The 16,889-nt window shown below is 55.4% G+C and overlaps 1 protein-coding gene across 1 annotated transcript; it reads right to left on the bottom strand.

The window, feature by feature from the left end:
• Positions 1-15,270: 15,270 nt before the first annotated feature.
• On the bottom strand, positions 15,271-15,915 carry LOC144271578 (noggin-2-like). Its single transcript, XM_077828990.1, has one exon. It carries the CDS (start codon positions 15,913-15,915, stop codon positions 15,271-15,273), a length of 645 nt encoding a protein of 214 aa, XP_077685116.1.
• Between the last annotated feature and the right edge of the window lie 974 nt (positions 15,916-16,889).

The following is a 16,889-nucleotide window of genomic DNA, read 5'->3' as shown; positions in this document are numbered from 1 at the left end:
ACACAGTGATTCTCAACCAGGGGTATGCATATTCCTGGGGGACTCCAAGGGCTACTAGATATTTGACTAATTTTACAACAGGCTACTGTGATAGACCCAGGCCAGTTGGGTACAACAGAGTAGTCCTGTTGGGATCCAGGAAGTATGGAGCCCACCCACTACTAAAGGACCTCCCCCAGCCTAAGGGGAGGATCCACAGGTCCGGGATTCCAAATAATTGCGGGGGACAACTAATGAGATAACAGGAATGGGAGTGAGGTCACAGGGCTAAACAAAGGGAACCAGATGGGGACACCGAGCAGAGAACCCCGGACAGCGCCCCCTGCTCCTCAAAGACGTCAAGGGAGCCAGCAGACGCTGCCCAGAGGAACTCTGCCTGGATGCATGAATGGACTGAGAAGCGGAAATAGGCCCCACAGTTGCAGGAAACCCCATTGGCCAACCTCCTGTCCCTGGTCTTGTGGATGGCCATTTTGGCCAGGGCTAGGAGGAGGTAGACAAGGAGGTTCTGTGACTTTGTGGGGCCACAAATGGGGAGTGCATAGGTGAACAGGTGAGGGGAAAAGTGCAACCAAAAACATAATAGTATATCCAAGAGGAACCAGAATAGGGGCTACAACCTGGCGCACTCCAGATACACGTGCGCCAGGGTCTCCCTCCCGCAAAAGGGGCGGGTGTCTGGGAGGGGAGTGAACTGCGCCAAGTACACGCCCATGCTCACAGCTCCATGAAGGATCCTCCAGCTGACATCCCCGGTGGGCCTCGGGACCAGAGTGAAATATAGGCTGGCCCACCGTGGCTCCTCACCCTCCAGAGGTGGCAAGTGGGCCCACCACTTCATGTCAGGGTAGGACATGAGAGTGAGGACGTGAAGAGTGTGGAGCATGAGCATGTACAGATATTTTCTTGGCGTGGTCTGGAACCGAACCAGCTGCAAGTCATGCAGCCAGCTAGCAGTAAAGGGGTGGGATGGCCTGGCAGGTCCATGGGACAGGGGCCTGATGAAAAGGTCTGGAGGGCCTGGAGTTGAGGGTGGGAAGGGCATGCCCTCTCACAGGACCCGGTCGAGGAACATCCGAGCAGTGGGCGGTAAAGCAGCCTCACCTCCTGAAGTACAAGCCGGGGAGTACAAGGTCTGGAGAGCCCCATGCGCTGAGTGAGTGTCAGGGGATCCAGCCAGTCTCCCGGGTCGTAGTCCAGGTGGTCTCCGACTCTGGTGATTTCTGCCAGGACCAACCTCTGGCACAGTGAGGGGGACTCCGCCACCTGCACGCGAAGCTGGGGGTCGTGTAGCAGGGGCTCCACGAGGAGATCTGCCCCTTCGGTGGCCACCACGGACCTGGTTGTTGAAAGCAGTTTCCAGGTCTGGAGGAGGTTCTGGTAGAAGACCAGCAGCCCGGAGAGCTCTCATGGAAGACCTCTCGGATGAAGATAAAGGAGCTGCTGGTCGTATCGGAGCCCTCGGAAGCAGCGAGGGAAGGCGTGCGCCAGTATGCTCCACGCCGGACTACCTGCACCATAAAGGAACCTCTGCAGGGCTTGGAGGAGGAAGACATGGACCTGAGTGTGCAGACACTTCAGGCCCTGCCCTCCCTCCTCCAGGGGTAGATGGAGAACCCCTGCAGGGACCCAGTGCAGTCCTGACCAAAAGAACTCCAGAATCGATGTCCAGAGGTTGGCCAGGAAACCTGGGGCCGGGACCAGGGTGTTGAGCCGAGGCCAGAGCATGGACCGGACTAGCTGATTGAGCACCACTGCCACTCACCTCGGAGGGAGAGGCACCGGAGTAGTCCTGCCCATCTCCGGAGCCGCTCTACCACCCTGCCCTCTAAACCTTGCAGAAAGGTAAATGCCAAGATAGAGCAGCAGACCCACGCTCCACCAGATGGCCTGAAGCATGGGTGGGAGGGAGCTCGCCTGCCACCCATCCCCGACCACCAGGCCAGAGCTCTTGACCCAGTTGACCTGGGTGGAGGAGGCTGCTGAGTAGATGGCCTGGCAAGCCTCCACCCGCACCAAGTCTCCCGGGTCCTGGACCACGAGAAGCATGTCGTCGGCATACGCCAAAAGGACCAGCCGCAGCTCCAATTTCCACAGCACCAACCCCAACAGCCTCCAGCAGAGGAGACAGAGAAGGGGCTCGATCACCAGAGAGTACAGCTGGCCCGAGATGGGGCACCCCTACTGTACTCCCTGCCCAAAGCTAACTGGCTCGGTCAGGGTCCAGTTGAGCCTGACCAGACACTCCGTGGAGGCGTACAGCACCTGGAGAAAACCCACAAACTAGGGTCCGAAGCCGAATGCTCGTAGAGTGCCTAGGAGATCATAGAATCATAGAATATCAGGGTTGGAAGGGACCCCAGAAGGTCATCTAGTCCAACCCCCTGCTCAAAGCAGGACCAATTCCCAGTTAAATCATCCCAGCCAGGGCTTTGATACCCATGGTCTACCCTGTTGAATGCCTTCTCCTGATCCAGGGACGGAAGGGCGAACAACAGACCATCCCTAGACCCAAGCTCCAAGAGATCCTGGACCAAATACAGATTATCAAAGATGGTACGGCCCAGGACAGTGTAGGTCTGGTCGGGGTGGGTCACATCCGCCAGCACGGACCTGAGCCACAGCAATATGGCCTTCACTACGACTTTATAGTCCATGCTGAGGAACAAGACGGGACGCCAATTCTGAAGGTCGTGGGGGTCCCCCTTCTTTGGGAGCAAGGCGAGCATGGCTTGCCTGCATGACAGGGGAAGGACCCTGCTCTCCAAGGACTCAGCCCGGATGGTGACAAGGTCTGGGCAGAGGACATCCCAGAACACACGATAGAACTCCACGGTCAGCCCATCCATGCTCAGAGATTTATTGGTGGGCATGCGGTGGAGGGTTTCACAGAACTCGGCCAGAGCGAGAGGCAGCTCTAGCTGGTCTCAGTTGCCCACACTGACCATCGGGAGTCCGTCCCAGAGCACTCTGCAAGCATCAACATCGGTCGGATCTGAGGAGAAAAGGCCCGCTTAGAAGGCCCTGGCCCTCCTGCACATCTCCACCGGATCTGCGAGGTGGGTGCCGTCCTCTGCCAGGAGGCAGGTGACATGCTTCTTGGCCCCCCTCTTTTTCTCCAGGGCATAGAAAAAGTGGGAGCTGTGATCCGTCTTCCGAAGGAGGCAGATGCGGGATCGAACAAAGGCACCCCGGGCCCGATGGTCCTCCCGCTTCTCCCAGCGCACTCCGCAGAGGGATGGATCCTCAGGGTTGGCAGCCAAACACCTCTCCAGCTCTAAGACCTCCCGTTCCAACTGCTCTATCATCGCATCCCTCTGTCAGCTGGGGCCCCGGATGTAGTCTCAGCAGAAGAGCCAGGCACGCACCTTCCCCGCATCCCACCACCGCCGTGCTGAGGGAAAGGCGCGTCTCTGCCCTAGCCAGGCCAGCCAGAACTCCCGGAAGGATGCCACGAAGCCCACATACTCCAACAAGCTGTTATTAAAGTGCCAATAGGCTGGCCCTGGCCTCTCTGCGCAGAGATCTGGTGGTGATCTGAGAACGGGGCCAGCTGGATGCTGGAGGAGTGGGCCTGTGAAAGGTGACAGCATGAGAAGTAAATGCGGTCCAACTGGGAGTGGCGCGACTGATGGGCCTCCACCCAGACGAAGGTGAATATCGAGACGTCATCTGGGTGGTGGTCGCGCCAGACATCCACCAATGAGTGACGGTCAACAATCTCCTGGAGGATGTCCGCGGCGCCTGGGCACTGCTCGGTCCCCGAACGGTCCCACTCCTCGAAGGTGGTATTAAAATCCCCGCCCAGGACCAGGCACTCACGAGGATCCAAAGAGCTGAGGAAGGTGGACTCCTGATGATAAAAGTGCAGTCGCACCGGACCTGATGTTGGGGCATAGATGTTAACAAGGTTGACGACCAGCCCCTGCATATGGACCCGGAGGTGCAGCAGGCGGCCCGGCACAGCCTCAGCGATCACAAGCACCTCAGGCCATAGGTCGGGGGAGAGCAGGGTCCCCACTCCAGTCGTACAAACTGTGAGGTGGCTAAAATAGACCCTGTCGCCACACTCCAGCCACCAACTTGCTTTGGTGGCTAGATCCGTATGGGTTTCCTGCAGGAAAACCACAGAGTACCCCACCTCCAAAATGAAGGAGAGCACCTAGCACCTGCAGAGACCCGTCCTACAGCCCCAGGTGTTTAATGTTGCAAAGGTGATGGGTGCCATGGGGAGGGCTGGGGGGGATCCTCGCCGGCAGAGATGCTCACGGCCCCGGCCGCACAGCAAACCATGACCTACCCCGTAGATGAGCAAAGAGACATGGAAGCTGTGGGCCCGCTGGTAGGCCGAAGTGACCTGCCTCCCGGTCCCTTTACCCTCCCCCAGAATAACCCTTATGGCCCGGAGGAGTTGATAAAAGTCCCCCCAGAGCTGCAGAACAAGCTGCACGTTGTTCTGCGACCCACGGGTGTCCTAGAGAAACTCTCGCAGCTTATCGGAGAGCAGGGTTACAGGCCCCTGGCCATCCTCTAACAGGGCCCCTGTCAAAGCCCCGTGGCCTACCGAGATGGGCAGGCAGGTGGCGGACCCCTGGCGTGGCACCCAATGTGCTGGCACCACGCAGCCTGCCTCAGACCCCGGCTCAGTGGGGGGCAGGGTAGGGAAAATAGCAGCCCCTCGGGGGTCAGGGCAGGGAAACACAAAGGCTGCTCCCTGGGGGTCATCCTCCGGGAAGGGGAAGGAGACGGCCTCAGGAACAGGAATAGCAGCATGGGAGGTGGAGGGGAGGGGGACGGAGTTGGCATTAGGGGCAGGGAAGGGGTCAGGTGCAGGGTTGGGGAGAGGAGCAGAGTCAGAATCGGGGGGTCCCGGCAGCCAAGCTACCGGGGGATGGCATTTCTCAGTCAGGCTCAGGGATCTGGGGAGCGGGCCCTGGACGATAGGAGGCTCACATTCCAAGGCAAGCGTTGTGGCCACGGCATCAATAGGTGGGGAAGCAGCAGTGGGGCCCCCACCCGGGAAGGAGGCCAGCTGCCCCACATCAATGAGGGATGCTCCTGGTGACTCAGGTCCCGGCAGCGTGGCACTGGCCGTCGCCTCAATAGGCTCAGTCGCCATTAGTGGGGGGCCAACTGCAGCAGGGCTGGTGGGAGAGCCCAGGGGTTCCTCTGCGGCAGGAACAGAAGCAGCGGTTAGGGGAATGGAGAATGGGGAGAGGGGGGCCAGGGTGAGGTCACCCAGATCAAGGCCCACTGGCAGAGGGTCGTCCTCCCCCTGAGTGACTGGGGTCAGACCTAGGGCCTTGATCTCTGCGAAGATGGAGGGGAAATCACCACCCACCACCCCGGGGACCTCCTTGCTGGTGCCCGAAGCAACACTTGCCTCGGAGCATGCAGGGAGTTCAGGTGGCAAGGAGGCAGGTGGGGTTCCATCGGGGAACCCCCCAGGGAGGGACTCCAGAGGAGGGGCAGTGCGACCCTCCGTTGCTGCCATGTCATCCCCAGCCAGCTCTAGCAGATGGGATGCACCCGGGTGCAAGGCAGAAGGCTCAGTGTCAGTAGCCCCCTTCCTGGTCTTTTGGGGGGCCTCCACATCAGATAGAAGGAGCAGAGCTTGAGCCTACAGCTTGCCCTGCTTCCCCTGTACTAGGGCCCAGCCCTCCATGGCATCATCTGGGGGGCTGGCCAGAAGGGGTTAGGTCAGAGGGCAAGAGCGATAGCACAAGAACACAGGGAGGTAGTGGTGGGACGGCACGAGGGAAGGAAGATTCCCCCTGGGGCAGGCCCTCTCCCATGCCCTGCGGTAATCCCGCCACACCCTCCTCCATAGACCCCGCCAGACTGCACACAGTTGAGGCAGGGCTCTCCCGCTCATCTGGGCTCACTGCGGGAGGTACCCCTAGGGCCCAAGCGGGAGCAGTGGTGGGCTGGGAAGGAAGAGGTGCGGATCCGGGTGCCAGGCAGCCGGGGCCCCGGCAATGACGGGGCCGGTGCCCTGCCGGGGCTTGGGGGTCCCAGACACTCCTCCGGACTTGCCCCATTGCCCGGCAGAGGTAGCACCGGGCCTGCCCCGTAGAGTAATGCACCCAGTAGCAGGCCCCCTGGTAGGGGATCAGAAATGACCCCTCGAGCACCTCTCCGTCACACGCCGCCGGCAGCAGTTGAAGCTGCACCTGCCGGCGGAACGAGAGGACGTGACGGAGGGTGGAGTCTTTGTAGCCCAGGGAGAGAGGGCTAACAACGGAGATGGGTTTCCCTGGGCCAGGGAGGGCTGGTAACAGGGCAGCATTAGGGAGGAACGGAGGTCAGGACCAACCGGATGCCCAGGTCCTCTAGCGGCTCCAGGAGGATGAACACCCCCCCCCCCCCCCGCCCGGCCTGTCCCCACCGCCTCCTGGGCGGCGGCCTCTGATGCCAGGAAGAAGACAACCTGGAGGACATTTTGGAGGCCGCCACTATGGTCGTGGGCCCACCACCCTCACCAACGCCTGCACGTAGGTCTCCACATGGGGCGAGGTGGGCACCAGGAGGCAATGGACACCATGCTTCCTGGTCAAGGTGGGGAAGGGGTGCTGGCAGCCAGAGATGGTAGCCGAGGCGGTGGCCGGGAGAGATGATGTAGTGGCAGGCGGGGGGGCCACTGCCACCTGGGCATATGCCCTGGGGGCCAGGAGAGGGGCACCCGCAGAGCTGGGGGGAGGGAGCAGTAGGGAGGGACGCCGTGGCTGGTGGTGGGGTCACAACAGTGGGGGCAGTCCCTGCCATGGAGAGCCTAGACTTTTTGGCGGGGCCCTTTCCACCAGCGGGGGGGGGTTTCCCCAGAATCGGAGGGGGCGAGGGATGCGGCAGCAGTGGAGTTCACCCCACTGTCCACTGCTGCTGGTGTCCCAGCGAGGTCGATAGCAGATGGTTTGGCACTGGCGGTTGAGGTAGAAGCCATAGGGGATGATGGGGGGGGCAGGTGGAGGAGGGGCAGTGGGGTCTGCCCGAGGGGTCTCACCCACCTCATCCCCCACCATAATGAGCAGGGATGGAGGAGAAACACACGAGGGGGAGTAGGGAAAGGGGAAGCAGGTCGACTGTTCCTCCCCACTAGGCTGCAGGCAGAGGAGGAGGGCACCAGAAGGGGGAAGACTGGATGGGGGGGGCTATCAAGGACTTGTGGGGGGGGGTTCAGTCACCAACACAGGATGGGATTCCAGCTCCTCTAGGTGCACTAGGGGAGGGGGGGCTATAATAGCAGCAGGGGGAATGCAGTGAGACAGGGGTTCAAACAGAAACAGGGGAGGGGCACAAGTGCATGGGAGGGGGCACGGGCGCACACAGCAAAGGGCCAGTCAGGGCAGAGGAACTGCAGCAGGGAACAACCAGGCAGGAGGTAGGACAGGGAAACCATAGAGCTAGCTTCAGAGGCTGGGGCAGGGCAAACAAAAACTGCGGAGGGGAAAGGGTGGGGCAGGCAAACCAACTGAAGCTGCTGAGGGGCTGGGGCAAAAAGGGGAGGGCAAAGGGCTTCAAGGGGAGACAGCTGCAGGGAAGGGGGGGTGTCAGTCCAAGGTGGAGGCATGTGCACCCACATGCACTTACAAAAAAAGTCAGTGGCTGCTGCTTCAGGCCCAAATGGTGGCAAAAGGGCATGGTAAGCCAAGCAAGCAGCTGAGTCCTTGAAGCAGGAGCTGAGGTAGATCATAACTGCCCACTGGGGGTAGTGGAGGGGGCAGCAATATTGGTGGTGGGGGCAGTGGGGGGGGGACACACCAATGGACCAAGGGGCAGGCTCCACACCACACCCCCTGTGTCCCCATGGTCAAGACCCTCACCACAAAAGCACAGTTTGAAAGTTACTCAGCTCATAGAAGGTCCCCTCCATGCTAGTCTGCAGAGTCTCCACACGCTCCCCTAGCAGCAAACAATCCTCTTCTTCCTCCTGCTTGAGACTCCAGCAGGTGGTCTGGTGGCCAGGCAGGAAGGACCCCTTGCAGGTGGTGGTGGTGATGTCCACAGCAGCACTAGCAACAGCTGGGGCTGGAGTCCCTCACTCCCCTCCTCTAAGGAGCAGGCCAGCCGCTCCCCCTCCCCAAGGGGCTGTAGCAGGAGCAGCAACAACCAGGGCAGGGGTCCAGCAGCCAAGTAGTAGAGAAGGAGGAGTTGTCTGGCCCAGCCAAGGGAATAGCTAGAGCAGCAACAGCGAAAGCCCAGGGCCTAGCAGCAGCCTCCCACCTCCCTCCAAGCCAGAAGGCTATAGGAAAGAAGTCAAAAGCCGCTCTACCAGCCACTAGAGAAGCAGGGACTGTGCCAAAGCAATCAGGAACCTGCTAAAACCAGTTAAGACAGGCGAGCTAATTAAGACACCTGGAGCCAATTAAGAACATACTAGAATCAATTATGACAGGCAGACCAATCAGGACACCTGGTTTAAAAAGGACCTCCCATGGGTTAGTGGAGGGCATGTAAGGAGCAGGTAGTGAGAAGGTGTGCAGCTAGAGGAGTACAACTGTGACCAGGCTTCAGGAGGAAGATCCTGTAGTGGGGATAAAGAATGTGCTGTGGGGGTGTTATGGGGAGGTAGCCCAGGGAGTTGTAGCTGTCATGCAACTGATACAGGAGACATTGTTGACAGCTGCTATCCACAGGGCCCTGGGCTGGAACCCAGTGTAGAGGGTGGGTCTGGGTTCCCCCTATCCCCCCAACTCCTGATTGGACACAGGAGGAGTTGACCTGGTCTGTGAGCAACATCAGAAGGGAAGGTCTAATTTGGAAAGGGATCTGGCCTGTCCCTGACTCACTAGGTGGGACAACAGAGACTGCAGAGATTGTTCTCCATTTCCCCCATGCTGGCCAGTGATGAGGTTAGTTGAGTGCACAGCAGGTTTGAGCCTCAAGTAGAAGTAGCCAAACTGAGGGCTGCTGTGAATCTCTGAGGTGAGCAAATCCGCCAAAAAGCACAGGACCCACCAAGGCAGAGGAGGAACTTTGTCACACTGCATAAGATGCACTAGTGAAGTCAGAACAAATTAAAATTTCATACAGACAATGACTGGTTTATACTGCTCTATAGACTCTACACTGAAATGTAAGTACAATATTTACATTCCAATTGATTTATTTTATAATGATATGGTAAAAATGAGAAGGTAAGCCATTTTTCAGTAACAGTGTAAGCAAGTAATTTTTAAGTGCAGTGAAATTTGGGGGTACATAAGACAAATCAGACTCCTGAAAGGGGTACGGTAGTCTGGAAAGGTTGAGAGACCCTGATCTAACACACTGGTTACGTTTTTGGCATGTACCCAGCTAGTAGCTGGTCTACATAAGGATAAGAACCTACTACTAGCCAATTGAATTACTCCTTTAGTTCAAGTAGTAGAGGCCTGTGCCTTTGACATTGAAGGCTGTGTGTTCTAGCCCCATTGATAATCCAGACATTCAGTGTAGTTCACTTATATTTCTGTAGTTATGGAGCTTCACTTTTAGGCCATGTCTACACTACCAGCTAAATCGGCACTGCTGCAATCAATGCAGTGGTGTCAATTTAGTGGGTCTGGTGAAGATGCAGTCTCCCATCGATTTAGCGTTCTCCCATCGATTTGAGTATTCCATCTCCCCGAGAAGCATAAGGGAAGTTGGCAGGAGAGCGTCTCCCGTCGACACAACACAGTGTAGACACCATGGTAAATGAATCTAGCTATGTTGACTTCAGTTACATTATTCGTGTAACTGAAGTAGCATAACTTAGATCAATTTACCGAAGTAGTGTAGACCAGCAAGTTGCATTTCTGGCACCACTGCTATAACCTACTGAACACTTGGGTGCTATTAGGATCCTGCTCACCTGGAACTCTTGGTCTTGGAGTCTCAGAAGAACAGACTTTGACATTTCTGGTACTTTCAGTTTGGCTGGAAATACTGTGGGAACAGCTTTTCTCTTCCTACTTCAGCACTATTGCAGCAGAAACAATAAAAGCCACTGGGGGGGGAGGAGAGATTTGTCCTTTTTTGAACCAAAGAAATGTTCAGGTTCAGTTTGCATTTCAGATAGATTCAAAGAGATTGTCTTCTTCAGTCCAGTTCACTCACCTGTCTTAAAACTGAGCTATTGGTTTACATTATAACTGGGCTTCAGTCACATGGTGTGTGCTGATGCTAAAAACCTTAGGCCCTGGACCTGAGAGGCTGGTTCATGGGGCACAGAGGACGAGTGTAAAGTGGAAAACTGGGTCAACTTAAAACCCAGTGGTTTACTGGTGAAACAGCAGGAACTGAAGAGCATGGGCCAGGGTCCATTTTCCGATGTCACACTGACCTGCGCTAGCAAAGTTCAAGATGCAAGGTCTTGGGCTAATGGTGGAGCAAGCAAAGGCACAGGGGAGAAAATAACCTCTTTGGTATTGGACAGGAAATAGTTTAACAGCCACACAGTGCAGAACTGGTGTGAAAGTCAAATGTGAGTTTAAAAGAGGTTTCTCAACACAGGAGAACTGTATCCAGATCCCAAGGTAAATAGCAGCAACCATCCAGTTCCGAGGCTGCTTTAAGAAGAGGAACTGTTAGCTGGCAGGGAATGTCTTGATCTGGGGACTCTGGTTAGAAGAGAGAATTTTACCACTCCCTTGGTGACGGCAGGCAGAAGTACCCTGACGTAAGGTTCCTGTACTAGAGAGATTTTTATAAACATACACAAGTTTAGCACTGTTTTGAGCTGTGGTTTTCAGGGAATACTATTGGAAAAGGGTGTTTGGCATGCCCACAACAGCGTCTCCCAGTCACTCGCAGTCTTTCCCGCCCTATGTAAGAAAGGGTTAAGCTGCTGATCCTCTAGTTAACCACCTCATCCTGTTCTGTCGGCTAAATCCTGTTCTGTCGGCTAAGTGGCGCCTCTGAGTTAGTAAGGAGCTTCCAAAACCCTGGAGACTTTGCCATCAGAGGGAGCCAGAAGGCCAGGGCTCCCCCCCGAAACTCGCTGCTGCAGAAAACACACTTTGAAATCACACTACATATTCATCAAGTTCCTTTCACCCTAAACAGGCCTACATGTTAGCACAGTGCATGGGGGTGGGGGTAGAGGTATGGGGTGGAGAGAATGAAGGGATGCAGCAGAGTCTGGAGGACCAAATGCACAGAGCCTATAGGCAATGCATTGAAGGGAAACGGAGGGGTCTGAGGGCAATGTGGACTAATTATGGAAAGATGGGCCAAAAATGCAAGTGCCAAGGTATGACCGTAGTTCCCAAGTGTGTATGTTCCTGGACATGTGACTAAGTGTTCCTATGTCCATGCTGAAATGTACCTGTCTATAAGCAAAAGGGATAGCAAGGATGAAGTGGCATTTGTACAGATCTCAAAGCACTACACATGTGGAAACTGAGGCACAGAGCTGGCCCACATCACTCATCAAGTTACTGTCAGAGCTGGGGGAAAGGAGCCAGATCTCAAAGTTTGGTATCCTGTACATTGGATCACACAGAGGCACAAGAAAGATTTTACACACTGCCTGTCCCCTAATAGCAAGCAGATACTATGAAAGAAACACACTACAAACTAGGCCTTATTCCCGTCCATCTCTCATTCCACCCAAAACTCCTTCTGATGCCAAGGAGAGATAAGAAGACTGACAGATTTATTTGGGCATAAGCTTTCATGGGTAAAAAACCACTTCTTCCGATGCATCTGAAGAAGTGGGGTTTTTTACCCATGAAAGCTTATGTCTAAATAAATCTGTTAGCCTTTAAGGTGCCACCAGACTCTGTGTTGTTTTTGTGGATACAGGCTAACATGGTTACCCCCTGATATAAGAAGATTGTTTAATCATCCTGCCTTCTGCACACATCTCCATCCCCAGTTCCACGGATGTCACGTTTCTACATTCACAGCCGTTCCTTAGCTGCTGAAACCACTGTTAACACAGTGGCAAAACCTTCATCAGAAAATAATAGGGGCATTTTAGCAATGGGGATTGGCAGAGGAGATCAGGAGTGAGAACGCATTTTCCCTGCAGCCAAATCAGAGGGACATGAATGAGGGAGTCAAATGTTGTCTGGTGGGGTATGTCCCCTTATTCTCTCCCCACAACTGGTTAAACTTAAAGACTGAAGAAGAAGCTGCAAGACATTTGGTCCTGGCTACCTTGTATCAGGAGTATGCTCCTGATCTTAGGACTGACGCAGCCCCTCCAGTTGCACAGCATGGAGGCTTTTAGACTGTTTTTTCCTCTGCAATTAGGACACACACAAAAAATCACCCCTTTTCCCCTCCCCCCACAACTAAATTCAGCCACTAAGTCTGGGGAATGGTTTATTTCCCAGGTTAGCACAAAGCAGGGTCTCTGCATATCCCTGGAAACTGCAGAACAAAACACACTAAGATGTTAAAGGGCCATTTGTAACCAAATCCCAACACACCAGATACTGTTGGGATTATGTCCAAAATATTTTCCCAGAATACCCTCCCCCACCCCCGGCAAAAGGCCTCCTACAGATGTTTGGTGTCCGCACCACAGATGTCATTCTTCTTGCAAGATGAGCTGACCCATTCTTTTCCCAAACACCCCTTATGTTTTGCAAGTTGCACTAGAAGTGTTATTTTTCTGTCCCCTTGAAAGAGACTGGGTATCGGGGGCGGGGGGAGGCTGGGGAAGGCCAACCTGTTTCCCCTCCCATGAGTGAATTACGGTTTACACAACTCCTGGAAGATGTCAAGTGCTAAAATCATTATCCCCTGGGAAACACACTTCCCTTTCTGCAGCAGTTTGCACCTATTCCAAGTTTGGCCTGTGTTTTACTAAAATCTGAATCCAGTCCCTCCACGAGTCGCATTGGCCTTGCAGGAGCTCGGCGGGCGCTCTACCCGCACCAGAAGAGGCAGGCGCTGGCTGGAGGTGGTTTCTATAAAGCTTGATGGGCCTGATCCAAACCCCACAGAAGTTCCTGGGAGTCTTTCCACTGACTTCAGTGTGACTCAGGCCTGCTGCCATTTGCCCACCATCCTAATGCACTTTGCTCAGACGGATGGTGATCAGAGTTTTCCCTGCCTTTGCTGGAGTTCACTGTCGGCATCTCCGCATACCACTGACATGGCTGCACTAGGGAGCGAGTTTTACTCCTCACTGACCAAGAGTTTTCCAAAGAGTTTTTTTGGTCTTTGCAATGTACTTTACGTCCTGGGATGGCAAGTATTTCAAACAACTGAGAAAAATGCCTCTGTCACCATCACTATCTGCAGACTACTCCATGCACACAGTTGCAATCCAGATCCTGCCACCAACTTTCCCCTTTTGCTTTTTTCCCCCTCTTCCAATGTGGCAGCCCTGTTAGGGCCTGATCCTATCCCAGTGGCAGAACTCCCATTGACTTCGATAAGAGCAGGAGTAGGTTCTCAGGGCCCAACTTTGCAAAGTGCTGAGCTCCCACAACTTCCACTCACTTGAGCACCTCACAGGATCATGCCAACATCCTTCCCCCTGCAGCCTGCCATTTGGAGGCTGATGATCCTACAAGGAGCTGAGCACCATCTGAGGGAGAGTAGGGCATCCTGCTCACCCACTGGGAGGATCGGGCCAAATGGTGACTTCAGTGGGAGCTGAAGGCACTCAGCACCTCTGCTGGGTCAGTTCCCCAAGAATGTTCCTCCTCCTTCTGACTCAATAGCAAATGACACATTCCACTGGGGAGAGAATTCCCAGTTCCCACCCCACTCGGGTTATTCCTCCAAGGCACCGGCCCTGAGCAACCCCCACTCCTTCCCTCCCCTGTTAATGACTAGCAACAGCTACGACATTTGCTCTAACACATGGGCTTTTGAATTTTGCCAGGCATTTTAATGGCTCAGGCGATAACCTCTACCCCTTCCTCCACCACTGAGAATCTGAGAAATCTGAAACTCAGAATCCTAGTGACACAGTAAGAGAGAGAGACCCTGACAAGGCACAGTGAAGAAAGAAGAAAAACTCATGCAGATACTAGACTAGATACTAGATAATTGCTCCCTTTCCAAAACATTTCAATTATTTTATCACTTATCAGCCATTTATCCCTCTCCATCTCCCCACCAGGTGAATTTAAATAAAAACAGAGCCTGATCCTCAACCACTGTAAAATGGTGCAAGTCTCTTGACTTCAGTGGAGCGATAGTGATTCAGCTCAGGATCTGGCCCCAAGAAACCTAGCACCATAATCTCCTGTCCCAGAACTCTGTAGTGCATCAAGAATTGTTTCTTCAGAGATAGGGTTTATTGCTAAAAATGTTTTGATCAGTCGTAGTTCATATTTACACTGATATGTTTTTAAAGGAATATTCAAGTAAACATTTCCAATATTTTCTGGCATAATCTCTAGCTTTTTTTATACACAAACATTAAAAATAAATAAACTGTACACAGAAAATTTCTTTTAACATCTCTACATTACTATATGTATTCCAAAACCAACAAAACAGACTCCACTCTTTCATAACTTTGTACTTTAAAAAAAAATCTCCTTTGTAATTAACCAGTAAACTCTTTTTAAAAAGGTAGAGAGCTTTGCAGATTAGTTGAAACATCTGAAAAAAGACAAAAATACAGCAAATAGAAATTAACATCTTCAAGGGCTTCTGTGTTGGTTTTTTGTTGAATCATCTTGACTGGAAATTTCCCCCTTCCCTTTTGCAGGGAAGTACTCAGATTTTAGTGAGATGGATTTAAAATGTGGTCCTATGTCTTTAAAATAATAATAATAATAATAATTAATAATAAAATAATAATAATAAACAGCTGCAATTTCCCCCTTCTTTTAAAAATCTCTATATTTACAAGGCTGGTAACTCTTCCCCCCCCCCCCCGTTTTGTTTTGTTAGAACGCTATATATGTATAAAAATAAACATCTGATTGTAGTGCTTAGCTTTGCCTCTGGCCTGCACTGCAGTTCCTTTCAGTTTTGCTTTTCCCATTTAAAATAAAATAAGTCAAAAACAGTGCAAGGGGGTGTAATAAGGGGAGAGAAACGCACAAACAGATCCTCTTGTGAGCATGTGTCCATCTTTGTGTGTGTCCTTTCAGTCTCAGGGTCTCGGTGGGATGGAGGGGAAGGGAGACGAGTTGCACTGCGAGAGACAGCTAGGTACTGGGCTGGATGATGCCTCCTGGTGCACCGATCCTCTGAGATCCCCATGCAACTGGGTTGGGATCCAGGGCAATGGAGACCGCCCCCCTCGCTGCAGTTGGGATCCCGGTGAGTCTGTCCAGGAGCCTGGCACTGGGCACGCCCAGCGCGGCGGAAGCGGCTCCCCAGCCCGGCTTAGCAGGAGCACTTGCACTCCGAGATCAGCGGGTACTGGACCGGGATCCAGGTGCAGTACTTCTGCCTGGACCAGCCCTGGCAGTACCAGCGCAGAAAGGTCTTGGGCACCGACTTGGCCGGCTTGCAGTACATGCCCTCGGGGAAGGAGCAGGACTTCTCGGCGAAGCAGCTGCCCTCCTTGATGAAGCGCGGCCAGAAGCGGACGCCCAGGTCCTTCCAGGTGTAGCGCACGGGGCAGTGGGTGTAGGCCCACAGCCACTGCAGGAACTTCCTCCTGGCCTTCTTGCCCAGCTTCATGCGGGCCCCCGAGGGGCTCTCGCCCAGCTCCAGCTTCTTCAGCTCGCCGGGCAGCGGCGCCGAGCCCCTGAGCCTGGGCGGGGGCGCCGGGCTGGAGAGGTTTCCCGGCGCCGGGGCGGCCACCGACATGAAGGCGGGGTCGAAGCTGCTGCCCAGCTTCTTCCTCAGCGTCCGCTCGTCCAGGTCCTGCTCCTTGGGGTCGTACTCGGGGTCCGGGTGCTCCAGGATGTCCTTGACGGGCAGGTTGTCGCTCGGGGAGGGCCGGAGGCGGAGGTAGGGCTGGCCGGAGCCGCGTTGCAGCAGCAGCCAGCCGGCCCAGAGCAGGAGAGTCTGCGGCCCCTTCATGCTCCCGCCGGCGCAGGCAGGCCCCGGGCGGCGGCCGGGACTCGCCCCGGGATGGTTTCCGAGCTCTCGCTACTGCCCCGCGCTGCCCCTTGCCAAGTCCAGGGGAGTCATAAATAGGCCGAGACAAAGTCCAGCGAGGCCCGTCGCTTTAAATAGCTCCCCCGGGGCTGCTGGGACTCAGCATCGGCGGCTCCCCGCTGCCGCAGCCGGGCGAGCAGCCCTGCGCCCCGCCGAGCAGCCTCCCGAAGGGCCACGGCGTCTTCCCCCTCCGCGGCTCGCTCCCTCCCTCCGCTCTGTCTGGCTCCACAAGATTCACAGCGGCCCCGGCTCCATCCCCATGGTGACAGCTGGACTTAGAGCCACGACAGCTTGTCTAGACGCTGGGACAGGGTTTGGCGTGAGACTGGAGCCCAAGAATAAACCCCTCTTTATAGACGGGGAGCCGGGCAAAGGGTCCGGCCGGCGGCAGCGAGGGGGAGGGGAGAGTCCTGCACACGCACTAACAGCTGCAGCTCGGGCTGGGGGGGGGTCTCCCCACTTTTCCCTTCCCCGCCCTGCGATCGGAGCAGGCCGCTGCCTCAGGCGGACACGCAGCGCTGGGCGAGTGGCGCGGAGCTCGGCCCCATGGCTGGGTTCGCCTTGTGCCGGGCAGCTCCGGGATCGGGGCGCCGGGGTGCGGGAAGCTGGACTTAGCCCCCGAGGGTCCTCCCCGGGCTCATCCTCCTAGCGAGTCGCTCTCCCACCCACAACAGGTCCGCACCCGGCTCCGGGCTGTAAATCCCCCGCTGCCCCGGCCCGGGCAGGACGCAGGCTGGTGCTCCGCGCTGCGCACTAGGGACCCGGCGCCGTCCTCGGGGGCTCCCTGCCCGGCGAGGGCAGCGCGGGTCGCATGAAGCAGCCGCTCTCGGAAGGGGCTGTGCACAGGGGGCCAGGGAACCCCCTGCTCTGCGAACAGCCCGTGGCGAGCCCCAGCC

The sequence above is a fragment of the Eretmochelys imbricata genome, chromosome 10 (assembly GCF_965152235.1).
Source record: "Eretmochelys imbricata isolate rEreImb1 chromosome 10, rEreImb1.hap1, whole genome shotgun sequence".
NCBI lineage: Eukaryota > Metazoa > Chordata > Testudines > Cheloniidae > Eretmochelys > Eretmochelys imbricata.
Note: the sequence above shows the minus strand (reverse complement) of the source record. Positions and strands in the feature narration are given on the sequence as shown.